Here is a 13665-nt window from a genome sequence, read left to right on the forward strand (position 1 = left end):
AGGGAGAGAGAGCAACAGAGTGAGAGAGATAGACAGAGAGAGAGAGAGAGGGAGAGCAAGATACAGAGAGAGAGAAGGAGAGACACGCAAGAGAGAGAGAGGGTGGATAGTTAGAGAGAGCGGGAGAGAGACAGAGAGGGTGAGAGACAGAAAGAGCGCGTGGGGAGAGAGTGAGAGACAGAAAGAGAGCCAGAGAGGGGGAGAGAGGCAGCGAGAGAGGAACAGTGGGAGAGAGAGAGACAGAGAGAGGAAGAGAGACAGAGAGAGAGGAACAGAGAGTGAGAGAGAGAGAGAGGAACAGAGTGAAAGAGAGAGAGGAACAGGGAGTGAGAGAGACAGAGAGAGAGGGAGAGCAAGAGAGAGAGTGTGAGAGACAGACAGGCAGAGAGAGAGGGAGAGCAAGATACAGTGAGAAGGAGAGACACGCAGAGAGAGGGTGGGGAGAGAGTGAGAGAGAGACAGAGACAGAGAAAGAGAGGGAGACAGAGAGGGAGAGAGGCAGAAGAGCTCATGCGGAGAGAGTGAGAGACAGAGAGACAGAGAGAGGGGGAGAGAGGCAGCAAGAGAGGAACAGTGGGAGAGAGAGACAGAGAGAGAGGAAGAGAGAGAAGGAGAGAGGTAGAGAGAGCGAGAGAGAGAGAGGGAGAGACACAGAGAGAGCGGAACAGAGAGAGAGAGAGAGAGAGAGAGAGGAACAGTGAGTGAGAGAGACAGAGAGAGAGGGAGAGCGAGATACAGAGAGAGAGGAGAGACAGAAACAGGCAGAGAGGGAGAGGGAGAGTGAGACAGAGAGGGGGAGAGAGAGAAAGGGAGATACAAAAAGAGTGAGACAGAGAGAGGGGGAGAGAGGCAGAGAGAGAGGAAAAGTAGGAGGGAGAGAGGAAGAGAGAGGGAGAGAGACAGAGAGAGAGGGACAGCAAAATAGACAGAGAGGAGAGACAGGCAGAGAGAGAGGGTGGGGAGAGAGTGAGAGAGAGACAGAGACTGAGTCAGAGAAAGAGAGTGAGTCAGAGAGAGGGTGAGAGACAGAGAGAGTGTGGGGAGAGAGTGAGAGACAGAAAGAGACAGAGAGAGAGGGGGAGAGAGGCAGTGAGAGAGGAACAATGGGAGAGAGAGAGACAGAGAGAGAGGAAGAGAAGGAGAGAGGGAGAGAGGGGGGAGCGGCAGAGAGAAAGGGAGCGAGACAAACAGAGTGAGAGAGAGAGAAGAACAGGGAGAGACAGAGAGAGGGAGAGCAAGAGAGAGAGAGAGTGAGAGAGACAGAGAGACAGGCAGAGAGAGGGAGAGAGACAGAAGAGAGGGAGACCGAGATACACACACAGAGAGAAGGAGAGAGACAGAGAGACACCCAGAGAGAGAGGGTGGGGAGAATAAAAGGGAGAGGGAGAGAGAGAGGGTGGGAGAGAGGGAAAGGGAGACAGAAAGAGAGAGCCAGAGAGAGGGGGAAAGGCAGAGAGAGAGGAAAAGTGGGAGAGAGAGAGAGAGAGAGAGAGAGAGAGAGAGAGAGAGAGAGAGAGAGAGAGAGAGAGAGAGAGAGAGAGAGGAGAGAGAGAGAGAGAGAGAGAGAGAGAGAGAGAGAGAGAGAAGGGGAGGGAGAGGGAGAGAGACAGAGGGGGAAAGAGGCAGAGAGAGAGGAAAAGTGGGAGAGAGAGAGGGGGGAGAGAGACAGAGAGGGTGGAGAGGGAGAGAGAGTGAGAGAGACAGAGAGAGAGAGGGGCAGAGAGTGAGAGAGAGAGAGGAACAGGGAGTGAGAGAGAGAGGGAGGGCAAGAGAGAGAGTGGGTGGGGAGAGAGTGAGAGAGAGAGGGAGAGGGAGAGAGAGAGGGAGAGAGACAGAGAGAGATGGGGAGAGAGGAACAGAGAGTGAGAGAGACAGACAGAGAGAGGGAGAGAGACAGAGACAGAGGGTGGGGAGAGAGTGAGAGAGAGGGAGAGGGAGAGATAGTGAGAGGGAGAGAGTCAGAGAGTCAGAGAGACAGAAAGAGAGAGACAGAGGCAGAGAGAAAGAGAGGGAGACAGAGAGAGGGTGGGGAGAGAGGGGAGACAGAGAGAGAGGGAGAGACAGGAAGACAGAGGGAGAGGGAGTGAGAGTATTGAGAGAGAGGGACAGAGAGAGAGTGAGAGAAAGAGAGAGAGGGAGAGAGACAGAAAGAGAGATTCAGAGAGAGAGGGAGTGAGAAGAACAGTGAGAGAGAGAGAGAGAGAGAGAGAGAGAGAGAGAGGGACAAGGAGAAAAAGAGGGAGACAGAGAGAGGGATAGAGACAGAGAGGGACAGAGACAGAGAGAGAGAGAGCGTGGGGAGAGAGTGAGAGAGGGAGACAGGGAGAGAGAGGGACAGAGAGTGAGAGAGACAGAGAGAGACGGAGGGCAAGAGAGACTGTGGGTGGGGAGAGAGTGAGAGGGAGAGAGTCAGAGAGATAGAGAGAGACAGAGGGAGATGGGGAGAGAGGAACAGAGAGTGAGAGAGACAGACAGAGAGAGGGAGAGAGACAGAGACAGAGGGTGGGGTGAGAGTGAGAGAGAGGGAGAGGGAGAGATAGTGAGAGGGAGAGAGTCAGAGAGACAGAAAGAGAGAGACAGAGGCAGAGAGAAAGAGAGGGAGACAGAGAGGGACAGAGAGAGAGGGTGGGGAGAGAGTGAGAGAGGGAGACAGAGAGAGAGGGAGAGACAGGAAGACAGAGGGAGAGGGAGTGAGAGATTGAGAGAGAGGGAGAGGGAGACAGAGAGAATTGAGAGAGAGTGAGAGAAAGAGAGAGGGAGAGAGAGGAACAGAGTGAGAGAGAGAGACAGGGACAGGGAGAAAGAGAGGGAGACAGAGAGGGACAGAGACAGAGAGAGAGAGTGTGGGGAGAGAGTGAGAGACAATGAGAGAGGAGGGGAGAGGCAGAGAGAGAGGAACAGTGGGGGGGAGAGAGAGTGCGAGGAAGAGAGACAGAAGGAGAGAGGGAGAGAGAGGGACAGAGAGAGAGAGGGTGGGGAGAGAGGGAGAGAGACAGAGAGAGGGAGAGCAAGATACAGAGAGAGAGAAGGAGAGACACGCAGAGAGAGGGCGGGGAGTTAGAGAGAGCGAGAGAGAGACAGAGAGGGTGAGAGACAGAAAGAGAGCCAGACAGAGAGGGAGAGAGGCAGTGAGAGAGGAACAGTGGGAGAGAGAGACAGAGAGAGAGGAAGAGAGAGAAGGAGAGAGGTAGAGAGAGCGAGAGAGAGGGAAAGACAGAGAGAGGGAGAGAGACAGAGAGAGAGGGAGAGAGAGACGGAGCGAGGGAGAGAGAGAGAGGGAGAGACAGAGAGAGAGGGAGAGAGACAGAGAGAGAGGAACAGAGAGTGAGAGAGAGAGAGGAACAGAGAGTGAGAAAGAGAGAGGAACAGGGAGTGAGAGAGACAGAGAGAGAGGGAGAGCAAGAGAGAGAGAGTGTGAGAGACAGACAAGCAGAGAGAGAGGGAGAGCAAGATACAGAGAGAGAGGAGAGACACGCAGAGAGAGAGGGTGGGGAGAGAGTGAGAGAGAGCGAGAGAGAGAGACAGAGACAGAGAGAGGGAGAGGGGCAGAGAGAGCGCATGCGGAGAGAGTGAGAGACAGAAAGAGAGACAGAGAGAGGGGAGAGAGAGGCAGCGAGAGAGGAACAGTGGGAGAGAGAGACAGAGAGAGAGGAAGAGAGAGAAGGAGAGAGATAGAGAGAGCGAGAGAGAGAGAGGGAGAGACAGAGAGAGAGAGTGGAACAGAGTGAGAGAGACAGAGAGAGAGGGAGAGCAAGAGAGAGAGGGAGTGTGAGAGACAAGCAGAGAGAGAGAGGAACAGAGAGAGAGGGAGAGAGAGGGAGAGAGACAGAGATACAGAGAGAGAGAGGAGAGACAGAGACAGGCAGAGAGTGAGAGGGAGAGGGAGAGCGAGACAGAGAGGGGGAGAGAGAGAAAGAGAGAGACAGAAAGAGTGAGACAGAGAGGGGAGAGAGGCAGAGAGAGAGGAAAAGTAGGAGGGAGAGAGGAAGAGAGAGGGAGAGACAGAGAGGGAGAGAGACAGAGAGAGAGGAACAGAGAGTGAGAGTGAGGAACAGGGAGTGAGAGAGACAGAGAGACAGGCAGAAGAGAGGAACAGAGAGAGAGGGAGAGAGAGACAGTGAGAGCGAGATACACACAGAGAGAAGGAGAGAGACAGAGACACGCAGAGAGAGAGAGGGTGGGGAGAGAGCGCAAGGGAGAGGGAAAGAGACGGAGAGACAGGGGAGAGAGAGAGAAAGGGAGAGTGACAGAAAGAGAGTGAGAGGCACAGAAAGAACGAGACAGAGAGAGGGGGAGAGAGGCAGAGAGAGGAAAAGTGGAAGAGAGAGAGGGAGAGAGGGAGAGAGACACAGAGAGACAGAGACAGGCAGAGAGAGAGGAACAGAGAGAGTTGGAGAGAGACAGAGAGAGAGGGTGGGGAGAGAGTGAGAGAGAGAGAGAGAGGGAGAGGGAGAGATATAGAGAGAGGGGGAGAGATGAACAGAGAGTGAGAGAGACAGACAGAGGGAGAGAGAGAGAGTGGGGAGAGAGAGAGAGGGAGAGGGAGAGATAGAGAGAGGGAGACAGAGACAGAAAGAGAGAGACAGAGATAGGGAGAGAGGGAGAGATGGAGAGTGAGGGAGAGAGACAGAGAGAGAGGGACAGCAAGATAGACAGAGTACAGGCAGAGAGAGGGTGGGGAGAGAGTGAGAGAGAGACAGAGACAGAGACAGAGAAAGAGAGGGAGTCAGAGAGAGGGTGAGAGACAGAGAGAGCGTGGGGAGAGAGTGAGAGACAGAAAGAGAGACAGAGAGAGAGGGGGGAGAGAGGCAGTGAGAGAGGAACAGTGGGAGAGAGAGAGACAGAGAGAGGGGGAGAGAGACAAACAGAGTGAGAGAGAAGAACAGGGAGTGAGAGAGACAGAGAGAGGGAGAGCAAGAGAGAGAGTGAGAGAGACAGAGAGACAGGCAGAGAGAGGGAGAGATACAGAGAGAGAGTTAGAGAGAGACAGAGAGAGAGGGAGAGCGAGATACACACAGAGAGAAGGAGAGAGACAGAGAGACACGCAGAGAGAGAGAGGGTGGGGAGAGAGTGAAAGGGAGAGGGAGAGAGAGGGAGAGACAGCGAGGGGGAGAGAGGGAAAGGGAGACAGAAAGAGAGACAGAGAGAGGGGGGAAAGAAGCAGAGAGAGAGGAAAAGTGGGAGAGAGAGACAGAGAGAGAGAGGGGGAGAGAGAAGGAGAGAGGGAGAGGGAGAGAGAGAGAGGGACAGAGAGTGTGTGAGAGAGAGAGGAACAGGGAGTGAGAGAGACAGACAGAGAGGGAGAGAGACAGAGGGTGGGGAGAGAGTGAGAGAGAGAGGGAGAGGGAGAGATAGAGTGAGAGGGAGAGAGTCAGAGAGACAGAAAGAGAGACAGAGGCAGAGAGAAAGAGAGGGAGACAGAGAGAGAGGGTGGGGAGAAAGTGAGAGAGAGGGAGACAGAGGGAGAGGGAGTGTAAGATTGAGAGAGAGGGAGAGGGAGACAGAGAGAATTGAGAGAGAGGGACAGAGAAGAAGAGAGAGTGAGAGAAAGAGAGGGAGAGAGACAGAAAGAGAGGGAGTGAGAGGAACAGAGTGAGAGAGAGAGACAGGGACAGGGAGAAAGAGAGGGAGACAGAGAGAGGGATAAAGACAGAGAGAGAGCGTGGGGAGAGAGTGAGAGACAGAATGAGAGAGGAGGGGAGAGACAGAGAGATAGGAACAGTGGGGGAGAGAGAGAGTGAGAGAGGAAGAGAGAGAGACAGAGGGTGGGGAGAGAGTGGGAGAGAGGGAGAGGGAGAGATAGTGAGAGGGAGAGAGTCAGAGTCAGAGAGACAGAAAGAGAGAGACAGAGGCAGAGAGAAAGAGAGGGAGACAGAGAGAGAGGGTGGGGAGAGAGTGAGAGAAAGGGAGAGACAGGAAGACAGAGGGAGAGGGAGTGAGAGATTGAGAGAGAGGGAGAGGGAGACAGAGAGAATTGAGAGAGAGGGACAGAGAAGAAGAGAGAGAGTGAGAGAAAGAGAGAGAGGGAAAGAGACAGAAAGAGAGATTCAGAGAGAGAGGGAATGAGAGGAACAGAGTGAGAGAGAGAGACAGGGACAGGGAGAAAGAGAGGGAGACAGAGAGAGGGATAGAGACAGAGAGGGACAGAGACAGAGAAAGAGAGCATGGGGAGAGAGTGAGAGACAGAATGGGAGAGGAGGGGAGAGGCAGAGAGATAGGAACAGTGGAGGAGAGAGAGAGTGAGAGTGGAAGAGAGAGAGAGGAGAGAGGGAGAGAGAGAGGGACAGAGAGAGAGAGAGGGTGGGGAGCGAGGGAGAGGGAAGGAGAGAGACAGCAAGAGAGAGACAGAGAGAGAGAGAGAGAGGGTGGGGAGAGAGTGAGAGAGGAACAGTGGGAGAGAAACAGAAATAGAGAGAGAGGGAGAGAGAGGAATAGAGTGTGTGTGTGTGTGTGAGAGAGAGAGAGATAGGGAGAGAGGGAGAGATGGAGAGAGAGAAACGGAGAGTGAGAGAGACAGACAGAGGGAGAGATGGAGAGAGGGAAAGAGACAGAGACAGGCAGAGAGAGAGAGGGAGACAGAGACAGAGATAAAGAGAGGGAGAGAGACAGAGAGAGGGTGGGGGGAGAGAGAGTGAGCGAGAGAGGGGCAGAGAGAGACAGGGAGAGACAGACAGAGAAAGAGAGAGTGAGAGAGAGGGGGAGAGAGAGAGTGTGTGAGAGAGTGAGAGACAGACAGACAGAGAGAGAGAAAGAGAGAGAGTGAGAGAGAGGCAGAGAGAGTGATGGAGAGAGTGTGAGAGGGAGACAGAGCAAGGGAGAGTGAGGGAGAGAGGGGGTGGAGTGAGAGAGGGGGAGGGAGAGGGAGAGGGTGAGAGTGAAATTCCTCTCCTGTCTGGTTCCATTTAGTCTTGTTTCTCCATCTTCCCAGTATCTCCTGCTTCTCAACTTCCCCCGAGCTCTTTACCCGTTCTATCTCTCCTCCTTCTACACAATTACTTCTCCCCACATCTCATCATCCCTTAGTCTCCCTCCTCCCCACCCCCTCCATTTCACCAACACAATAGAGCTGGTTACTGACAACAGGAAGTCAGCCGGGGCGATGCAGACATTCCTGTTTACATCAACGGCAGAGGATAAGGGGGTTGAGAGCTCCAATCTTCTGAGAGTGAACACCACTAACAGCCTGTCCTTGTCCAGCCACAAGGACACTATCGCCAAGAAAGCTCAGCGGCCTCTCTGCTTCTTCCAGAGGCTGAAGAAAATCGGCGCCTCCTGGGCGACCATCATCTATTTTTACAGAACACATCCTGTGCGGAAACACAGGATTGTCAGGATTGTCTGTTGTCACGGCAACAGCACTGGCCACCACCGGAAACACTGCAGGGAGCTGTGAACAAGTTCAGTACATCATGGAAACTGTGGACACTGTTTACACATCTCTCTGCCTCAATAAAACAGTCCACATTATCAAAGACCCCACACACGTCGAACATTCTGACTTCCTGAGAGATGGACCACTAACTTCACAATCTCCCTAATGCAGTGTTGTGATTAATTGGTCTGTATGATTCGTTAAGTTAATTAATTGTCTCCTCACATTTCACACCTCCCAGTCCTGAGGTGATGAATTGATCTTTATAGACGGGATGCGAATCAAAAGTTATCACTGTACCTTGATTCATTGAAAGCAAATGTCCCAATTTACGCTCACCTCTCCTCTCCTCTCCTCTTCTCTTCCCCCCCCCCGCCTGTCACTCTCTCTCTCTTTCTCTCTGTCTCTCTCTCCCTCTCTCTCTTCCCCTTCTCTCTACCCCTCTTCTTCCCCCTCTTACGTCCTCACTTACCCTCCCTCTCCCCTCTTCTCCAGACTCCTCCGCCGCCTATTCTGCAGCACACTAAACGGAAACAAACAGGCCTCTCCCAGAAACCACAAGCCTTTATCTTCTGAGAGAACATTGAATCTTTCCAACTGACGAGAAATTATACAACATCTGTAATCCACTGAGTGTGTAAAACCGTCATCACAGTGCGGGGTGGGGGAGAGGTGCTGGTCTGGACGGGTGGGTGGTGGAGACAGCAAGCTGCAGGAAAGGGGGTATTGGGGAGAAAACGAGAGGCAAGCGAAAGGTTAGGCATAAACGGAGTAAGAGACAATAAGGGAAAGATGTAGGTTAGTGACTGTGTAGGGAAGAATGTTTGGAGGAAGTGGGAGGGTGCAAAAGAGCACGGATGAGGAAAAGATGAGATAGGGAAATTGAGGAATTGTATATGTATAGAGAGAGAGTGAGAGAGAGAGAGACGGAGAGATAAGAGAGTTAAGGGGGAGAGAGAGAGAGGGAGAAAGGGAGACAGAGAGGACTGTGGAGCAGAGTAGAGTACCGGGGCAAAGGTAAACATCATCTTTGAACTGTTCCACACTCACCTTGAAATCACGTCCTCTGGTAATTGAGATATTCACCTGGTGAACAAACGATGTCGGTTCTCTTCTCTCAGATCTCTACTCAGCCTCAGTCTACCTCTGGTCTCCCCTCAGCCCCCATCGCTAAAGAGGAAACAACTGAAGCCTCTCCAACCTTTCATTCCCTCTGATCCATGAGGCAACCCCTCCATTTCCAGAACATTAACTCTCACCCGATCCTCCCTCCGCCGTAACAGGGTTAGAGTTCCTCCTGTTGTCAACCAACGACCAGCGGTTCTGTGGTGGCGATAGAGTCACCCGGATGGTGAGATGTGTCCAGGTGCCAGGGACAGGGATGACTCCGATCAGGTCCCTGGCATTCTAAAGGGGGAGGGCAAGCAACCAGACTTGTTGGTAAATATTGGCACTAATGACAGGTAGAAAATGTCAGCAGGCCCTGAAAAGAAATTTTAGGAGTTAGGTAAGGGGTTTGGGAACCGATGTGCTACCGCCGAGGATGAGGTAGATGGTTTGTAGACAGAGACAGTATGTTGTGAGACTGCTGACAATGAGAGGCTGCTGATAGGGCAACCTGGCAGTCGACAGGATGAGTTGCAATGGAAAAGACGCACAGAATCTAAAAGGCTGAACACAGGACTGAAGGTATTACATTTGAATGTGCGCATTGTACAGACTGACGTGGAGGAAAAGCTACAGACTGGCATACATGAGGTTGTGGGCATCACTGAAAGCGTGGCCCTGTTGGTAAACATAATAAAATCAAACCACCAGAAAGAGCTGGCATAGGGTCGGAAGGTGCTGAGTCGTTGTGGGTAGAGCTAAGGAACTGCAAGTGCAAAGAAAACCCTGGTGGAAGGTATGTGCAGACCCCCAAACAGTAGTAAGGATGTAGTCTACAAACTACAACGGGAGATAGAAAATGCAAGTCAGCAGGTCAACGTTACAATAGTCATGTGGGATTTCAGTTCACAAATAGATTGGGAAAACCCGGTTGGTGATAACCAAGACTGGGTGGAATTTCGGGAAGCAATTCAGAAAGCGCAGGATATACACATCCCAAAGAGACAGAAGTGTTCAAAAGGCAAATAGTCCATTAGACCATGAGGTGCAGGAGCAGATTAGGACATTCGGCCCATTGACTCTGCTTTAACATATCACCATATCATCCTGGTTGATCCAGTTTCATCCCAGACCCAATCTCCTGTCTTCTCCCCGTGTCCTTTCACACCCTGAACAATCAGTAATATATGACCTTCTGTAGTAAATGTACAGAGAGACTCGGCCTCCACCGTTGCCTGTGGCAAAGAATCCCATAGATTCTCCACTCTGGCTAAAGAAATTCCTCCTCATTTCCGTTCTAACAGGATGCCCTCTGTTATGGCTCATCCGGTCTTAGACCCACCAAACACAGGAAAAATCCTGCCCACATCCACTCTATCAAGGCTCCTCCTTCAACGAGTTCACCCCTTATTTTTCTGAATTCTGGCCCAGAGACATCAATGGTGATATGACAACCTATTCAATACTGGAACCATTTCCGTGCACCTCCTCTGAACCCCCTGGAGATTCAGCACATCCTTTCTAAGACAAGGAGCTCAAACCTGCTCAAAATACTACAAGTGAGGCCCCACCAGAGCTTTTTAATGTTCCAGCATTTCGTCCTTGCTTTTACCTTTTAGTCCTCATGAAATGAATGCTCTGTATTCCATCTGCCGTTTCCAATCCTAATCTGTCCAGCTCCTTCTGTGGCCTCTCTACGTCCTCAGAACTACCTTTCCCTCCATCTCTGTTCATGTCCTCTGCAGATTTTGCAGCAAAGCCATCAAATACATCATCCAAGTCATCGCCATATAGCAGAGTAGACTCTCACATGGTGGATTGGATAGTGGACTACTTGACAGATAGACCTCAGTATGTGCGGTTGGGAGACTGTAGGTCTGACATGGTGGTCAGCAGCACAGGGGCGCCGCAGGGAACCGTACTCTCTCCGGTCCTGTTCACCCTGTACACATCAGACTTCCAATATAACTCGGAGTCCTGCCATGTGCAGAAGTTCGCTGATGACACGGCCATAGTGGGGTGTGTCAGGAATGGACAGGAGGAGGAGTATAGGAAACTGATACAGGACTTTGTGATATGGTGCAACTCAAACTACCTGCGTCTCAATATCACCAAGACCAAGGAGATGGTGGTGGACTTTAGGAGATCTAGGCCTCATATGGAGCCAGTGATCATTAATGGAGAATGTGTGGAGCAGGTTAAGACCTACAAGTATCTGGGAGTACAGTTAGACGAGAAGCTAGACTGGACTGCCAACACAGATGCCTTGTGCAGGAAGGCACAGAGTCGACTGTACTTCCTAAGAAGGTTGGCGTCATTCAATGTCTGTAGTGAGATGCTGAAGATGTTCTATAGGTCAGTTGTGGAGAGCGCCCTCTTCTTTGTGGTGGCGTGTTGGGGAGGAAGCATTAAGAAGAGGGACGCCTCACGTCTTAATAAGCTGGTAAGGAAGGCGGGCTCTGTCGTGGGCAAAGTACTCGAGAGTTTAACATCGGTAGCTGAGCGAAGGGCGCTGAGTAGGCTACGGTCAATTATGGATAACTCTGAACATCCTCTACATAGCACCATCCAGAGACAGAGAAGCAGTTTCAGCGACAGGTTACTATCGATGCAATGCTCCTCAGACAGGATGAAGAGGTCAATAGTCCCCAATGCCATTAGGCTTTACAATTCTACCGCCAGGACTTAAGAACTTTTTATAAGCTATTATTAATGCTTTTTGAGATAGTGATTTAGATGCATATCATATTTTTTACTGAGTTAAGTATTGTATGTAATTAGTTTTGTTACAACAAGTGTATGGGACATTGGAAAAAAAGTTGAATTTCCTCATGGGGATGAATAAAGTATCTATCTATCTATCTATCTATCTATCTAGAGAATAATCAGTCCCATCACAGACCCCTGTGGAATTCCATTGGACATCTGCAGCCAGACAGAAAACGCTCCATTTATTCACACGTTCTGCCTCCTGTCAATCAGTCACTGCTTTATCTGTGCTGGACTCTTTCTGTAATATCATGGGCTCGTAGCTTGTTAAACAGCCTCATGTCTGCCACCTTTTCAAAGGCCTGAAATTCAAAGTACACAACATCAACCGATTGTCCTTTGTCTATCCCGCTTGTTATTTCTTCAATGAATTTCAACAGATTTCTCAGGAAACTATGCTGACTCCGGCCCTTTTTATCATTTGCCCAAAGAACCCTGAGACATCATCCTTAATAATCGAATCCAACATCTTCCCAAACACTGAGGTCAGACCAGCTGGCCTTCAGTTTCCTTCCCTCTGCCTCTCTTGCTTCCTGAAGAGTGGAGTGACACTGTTGTACTCCCCTTTCTCCGGAATCCCTCTTCCACACCACACTGGTCCTTACTCTTCACCTATTCCCTATTCTTCTTTATCTCTCTTCATCTCCCCACTCTGTCTTCTCCCTCTTTCAATCCCCACTCTCCCTTCTCTCTCTCTCTCTCTCTCTCTCTCTCTCTCTCTCTCTCTCTCTCTCTCTCTCTCTCTCTCTCTCTCTCTCTCTCTCTCTCTCTCTCTCTCTTCTCTCTCGCTCTCTCTCTCGCTCTCTCTCTTCCCCCAACACTCCCTTCTCTCTTTTACTACCCCATCTCTTCTGTCTCACACCACACTCTCCCTTCTCTGCCTCACATACCCTCTCTCCGTTTCTCTCCCGGACCCCACACTCCCTTCTCTCTTCTATTCCCCTATCTCCCTAATCTGTCTCCCAGGCCCCACTCCCCCTTCTTCCCTCTCCCCTCTCCCCCATCTTTCTTCTCCCCAATCTCACTTCGTTCTCTGCATTACAGGGGACCCCCCTTACCTGAAATTGCCTGAGTACAGAACTCGGAGATTTCCTGAGACAGGAAATGCCCCACCTCAGCCACCAAGGCGCCTCACCACAGGGGTGGCAGACCTTCTCCCCCCCCCCCCCCCATAGGATGAAGGCCAGGGCCCCCGGCGCATTTGCTCTCTCGCCCTCTCCCGCCCGGGGGACCTGAGGCCACATATACCTGTCGTAGTACACTGGGGAAAGGGAAACACGCAGAGGTGGATGGCACTTGTCGATACAGGTGCCCAGCACACCATCCTCCCAGGCAATCCCGCCGCATAGCGCGCTACAGCCCCTTCGAGCGCCAGCTACTAGCCTGTTACCTGGCGTTCATCGACACAGAACACCAAACAGGCACCGACCCTGTCGTCCTCCGCCCCCACCTCCCCATAATGCGATGCGTCAAGTCCCCTGATTCCTCCCACAAAGAGGGCCGTCCTCCATTGTCCAGTGGAAGCTACATTGCGGAGCGGGCTGAACCCGGTCCTGAAGGGGTCAGCCGCCCCCATGAACAAGTCATGGCTTTCCCCCAGTCCCAGAACCCTGTCCCGGACATCCCCAAGGTACAACCCTCCTCAGCGTGTTGGGGTCAACCCTTCGATTCCCTCCATCCCGACGACAAACTGCACGCCTGGTTCACAGACGGCTCCAGCCGCTGGAAAGGGGGAAACCATTGTGGACAGCGGCAGCACTTCATCCCGTCACGGGCAAAAATTACCACAGAGAGGGAGGGGGGGGGGGTTCCAGTCAACTTGCCGAGCTGGCAGCAGTAGCCCTCCCCCTCCAAAACACCACCGGACCAATCCACATCTACACTGACTCCTGGGCTAATGGCATTGCGGTGTGGATGGCCACACCGGGAGCACCGGATGCATTCCGGCCCTCACCCCATCCTCCCGTCACCACAACAGGGACCGTGTTCCCCTCGTCCTCACCTACCACCCCACCAGCCTCCGGATCCAGCATATTATCCTCCGCAACCTTCACAGGACCCCACCACTAAGCACATCTTTCCCTCTCTACCTCTCTCTGCTTTTCGCAGGGATCGTTCCCTTCGCGACTGCCTGGTCCACACGTCCCTCCCCACAGATCTCCCACCGGGTACTTATCCCTGCAAGTGTAAGTGCTACACCTGTCCCTACACCTCCTCTCTTACCACCATTCAGGGCCCCAGACAGTCCTTCCAGGTGAGGCAACACTTCACTTGTGAGTCTGTTGGGGCATCTATTGCATCCGGTGCTCCCGGTGCGGCCTCCTCTACATCGGCGAGACCCGACGCAGATTGGGGGACCGCTTCGTCGAGCACCTACACTCCGTCCGCCACAACAGACAGGATCTCCCGGTTGCCAC

The 13665-nt window shown here is 52.2% G+C and overlaps 1 protein-coding gene across 1 annotated transcript in view; it reads right to left on the reverse strand.

Annotated features, from left to right (window-relative positions):
- Positions 1-12824, reverse strand: part of LOC140716725 (nuclear factor 7, ovary-like) — a 66350-nt gene extending 53526 nt beyond the window's left edge. The window contains exon 1 of the mRNA XM_073029536.1: positions 12639-12824. Within this exon, the coding sequence (XP_072885637.1) occupies positions 12639-12824 (186 nt within the window). The remainder of the gene's footprint in view (positions 1-12638) is intronic.
- Positions 12825-13665: the final 841 nt, after the last annotated feature.

Source organism: Hemitrygon akajei, chromosome 26 (assembly GCF_048418815.1).
Source record: "Hemitrygon akajei chromosome 26, sHemAka1.3, whole genome shotgun sequence".
Taxonomy (NCBI): Eukaryota; Metazoa; Chordata; class Chondrichthyes; order Myliobatiformes; family Dasyatidae; genus Hemitrygon; species Hemitrygon akajei.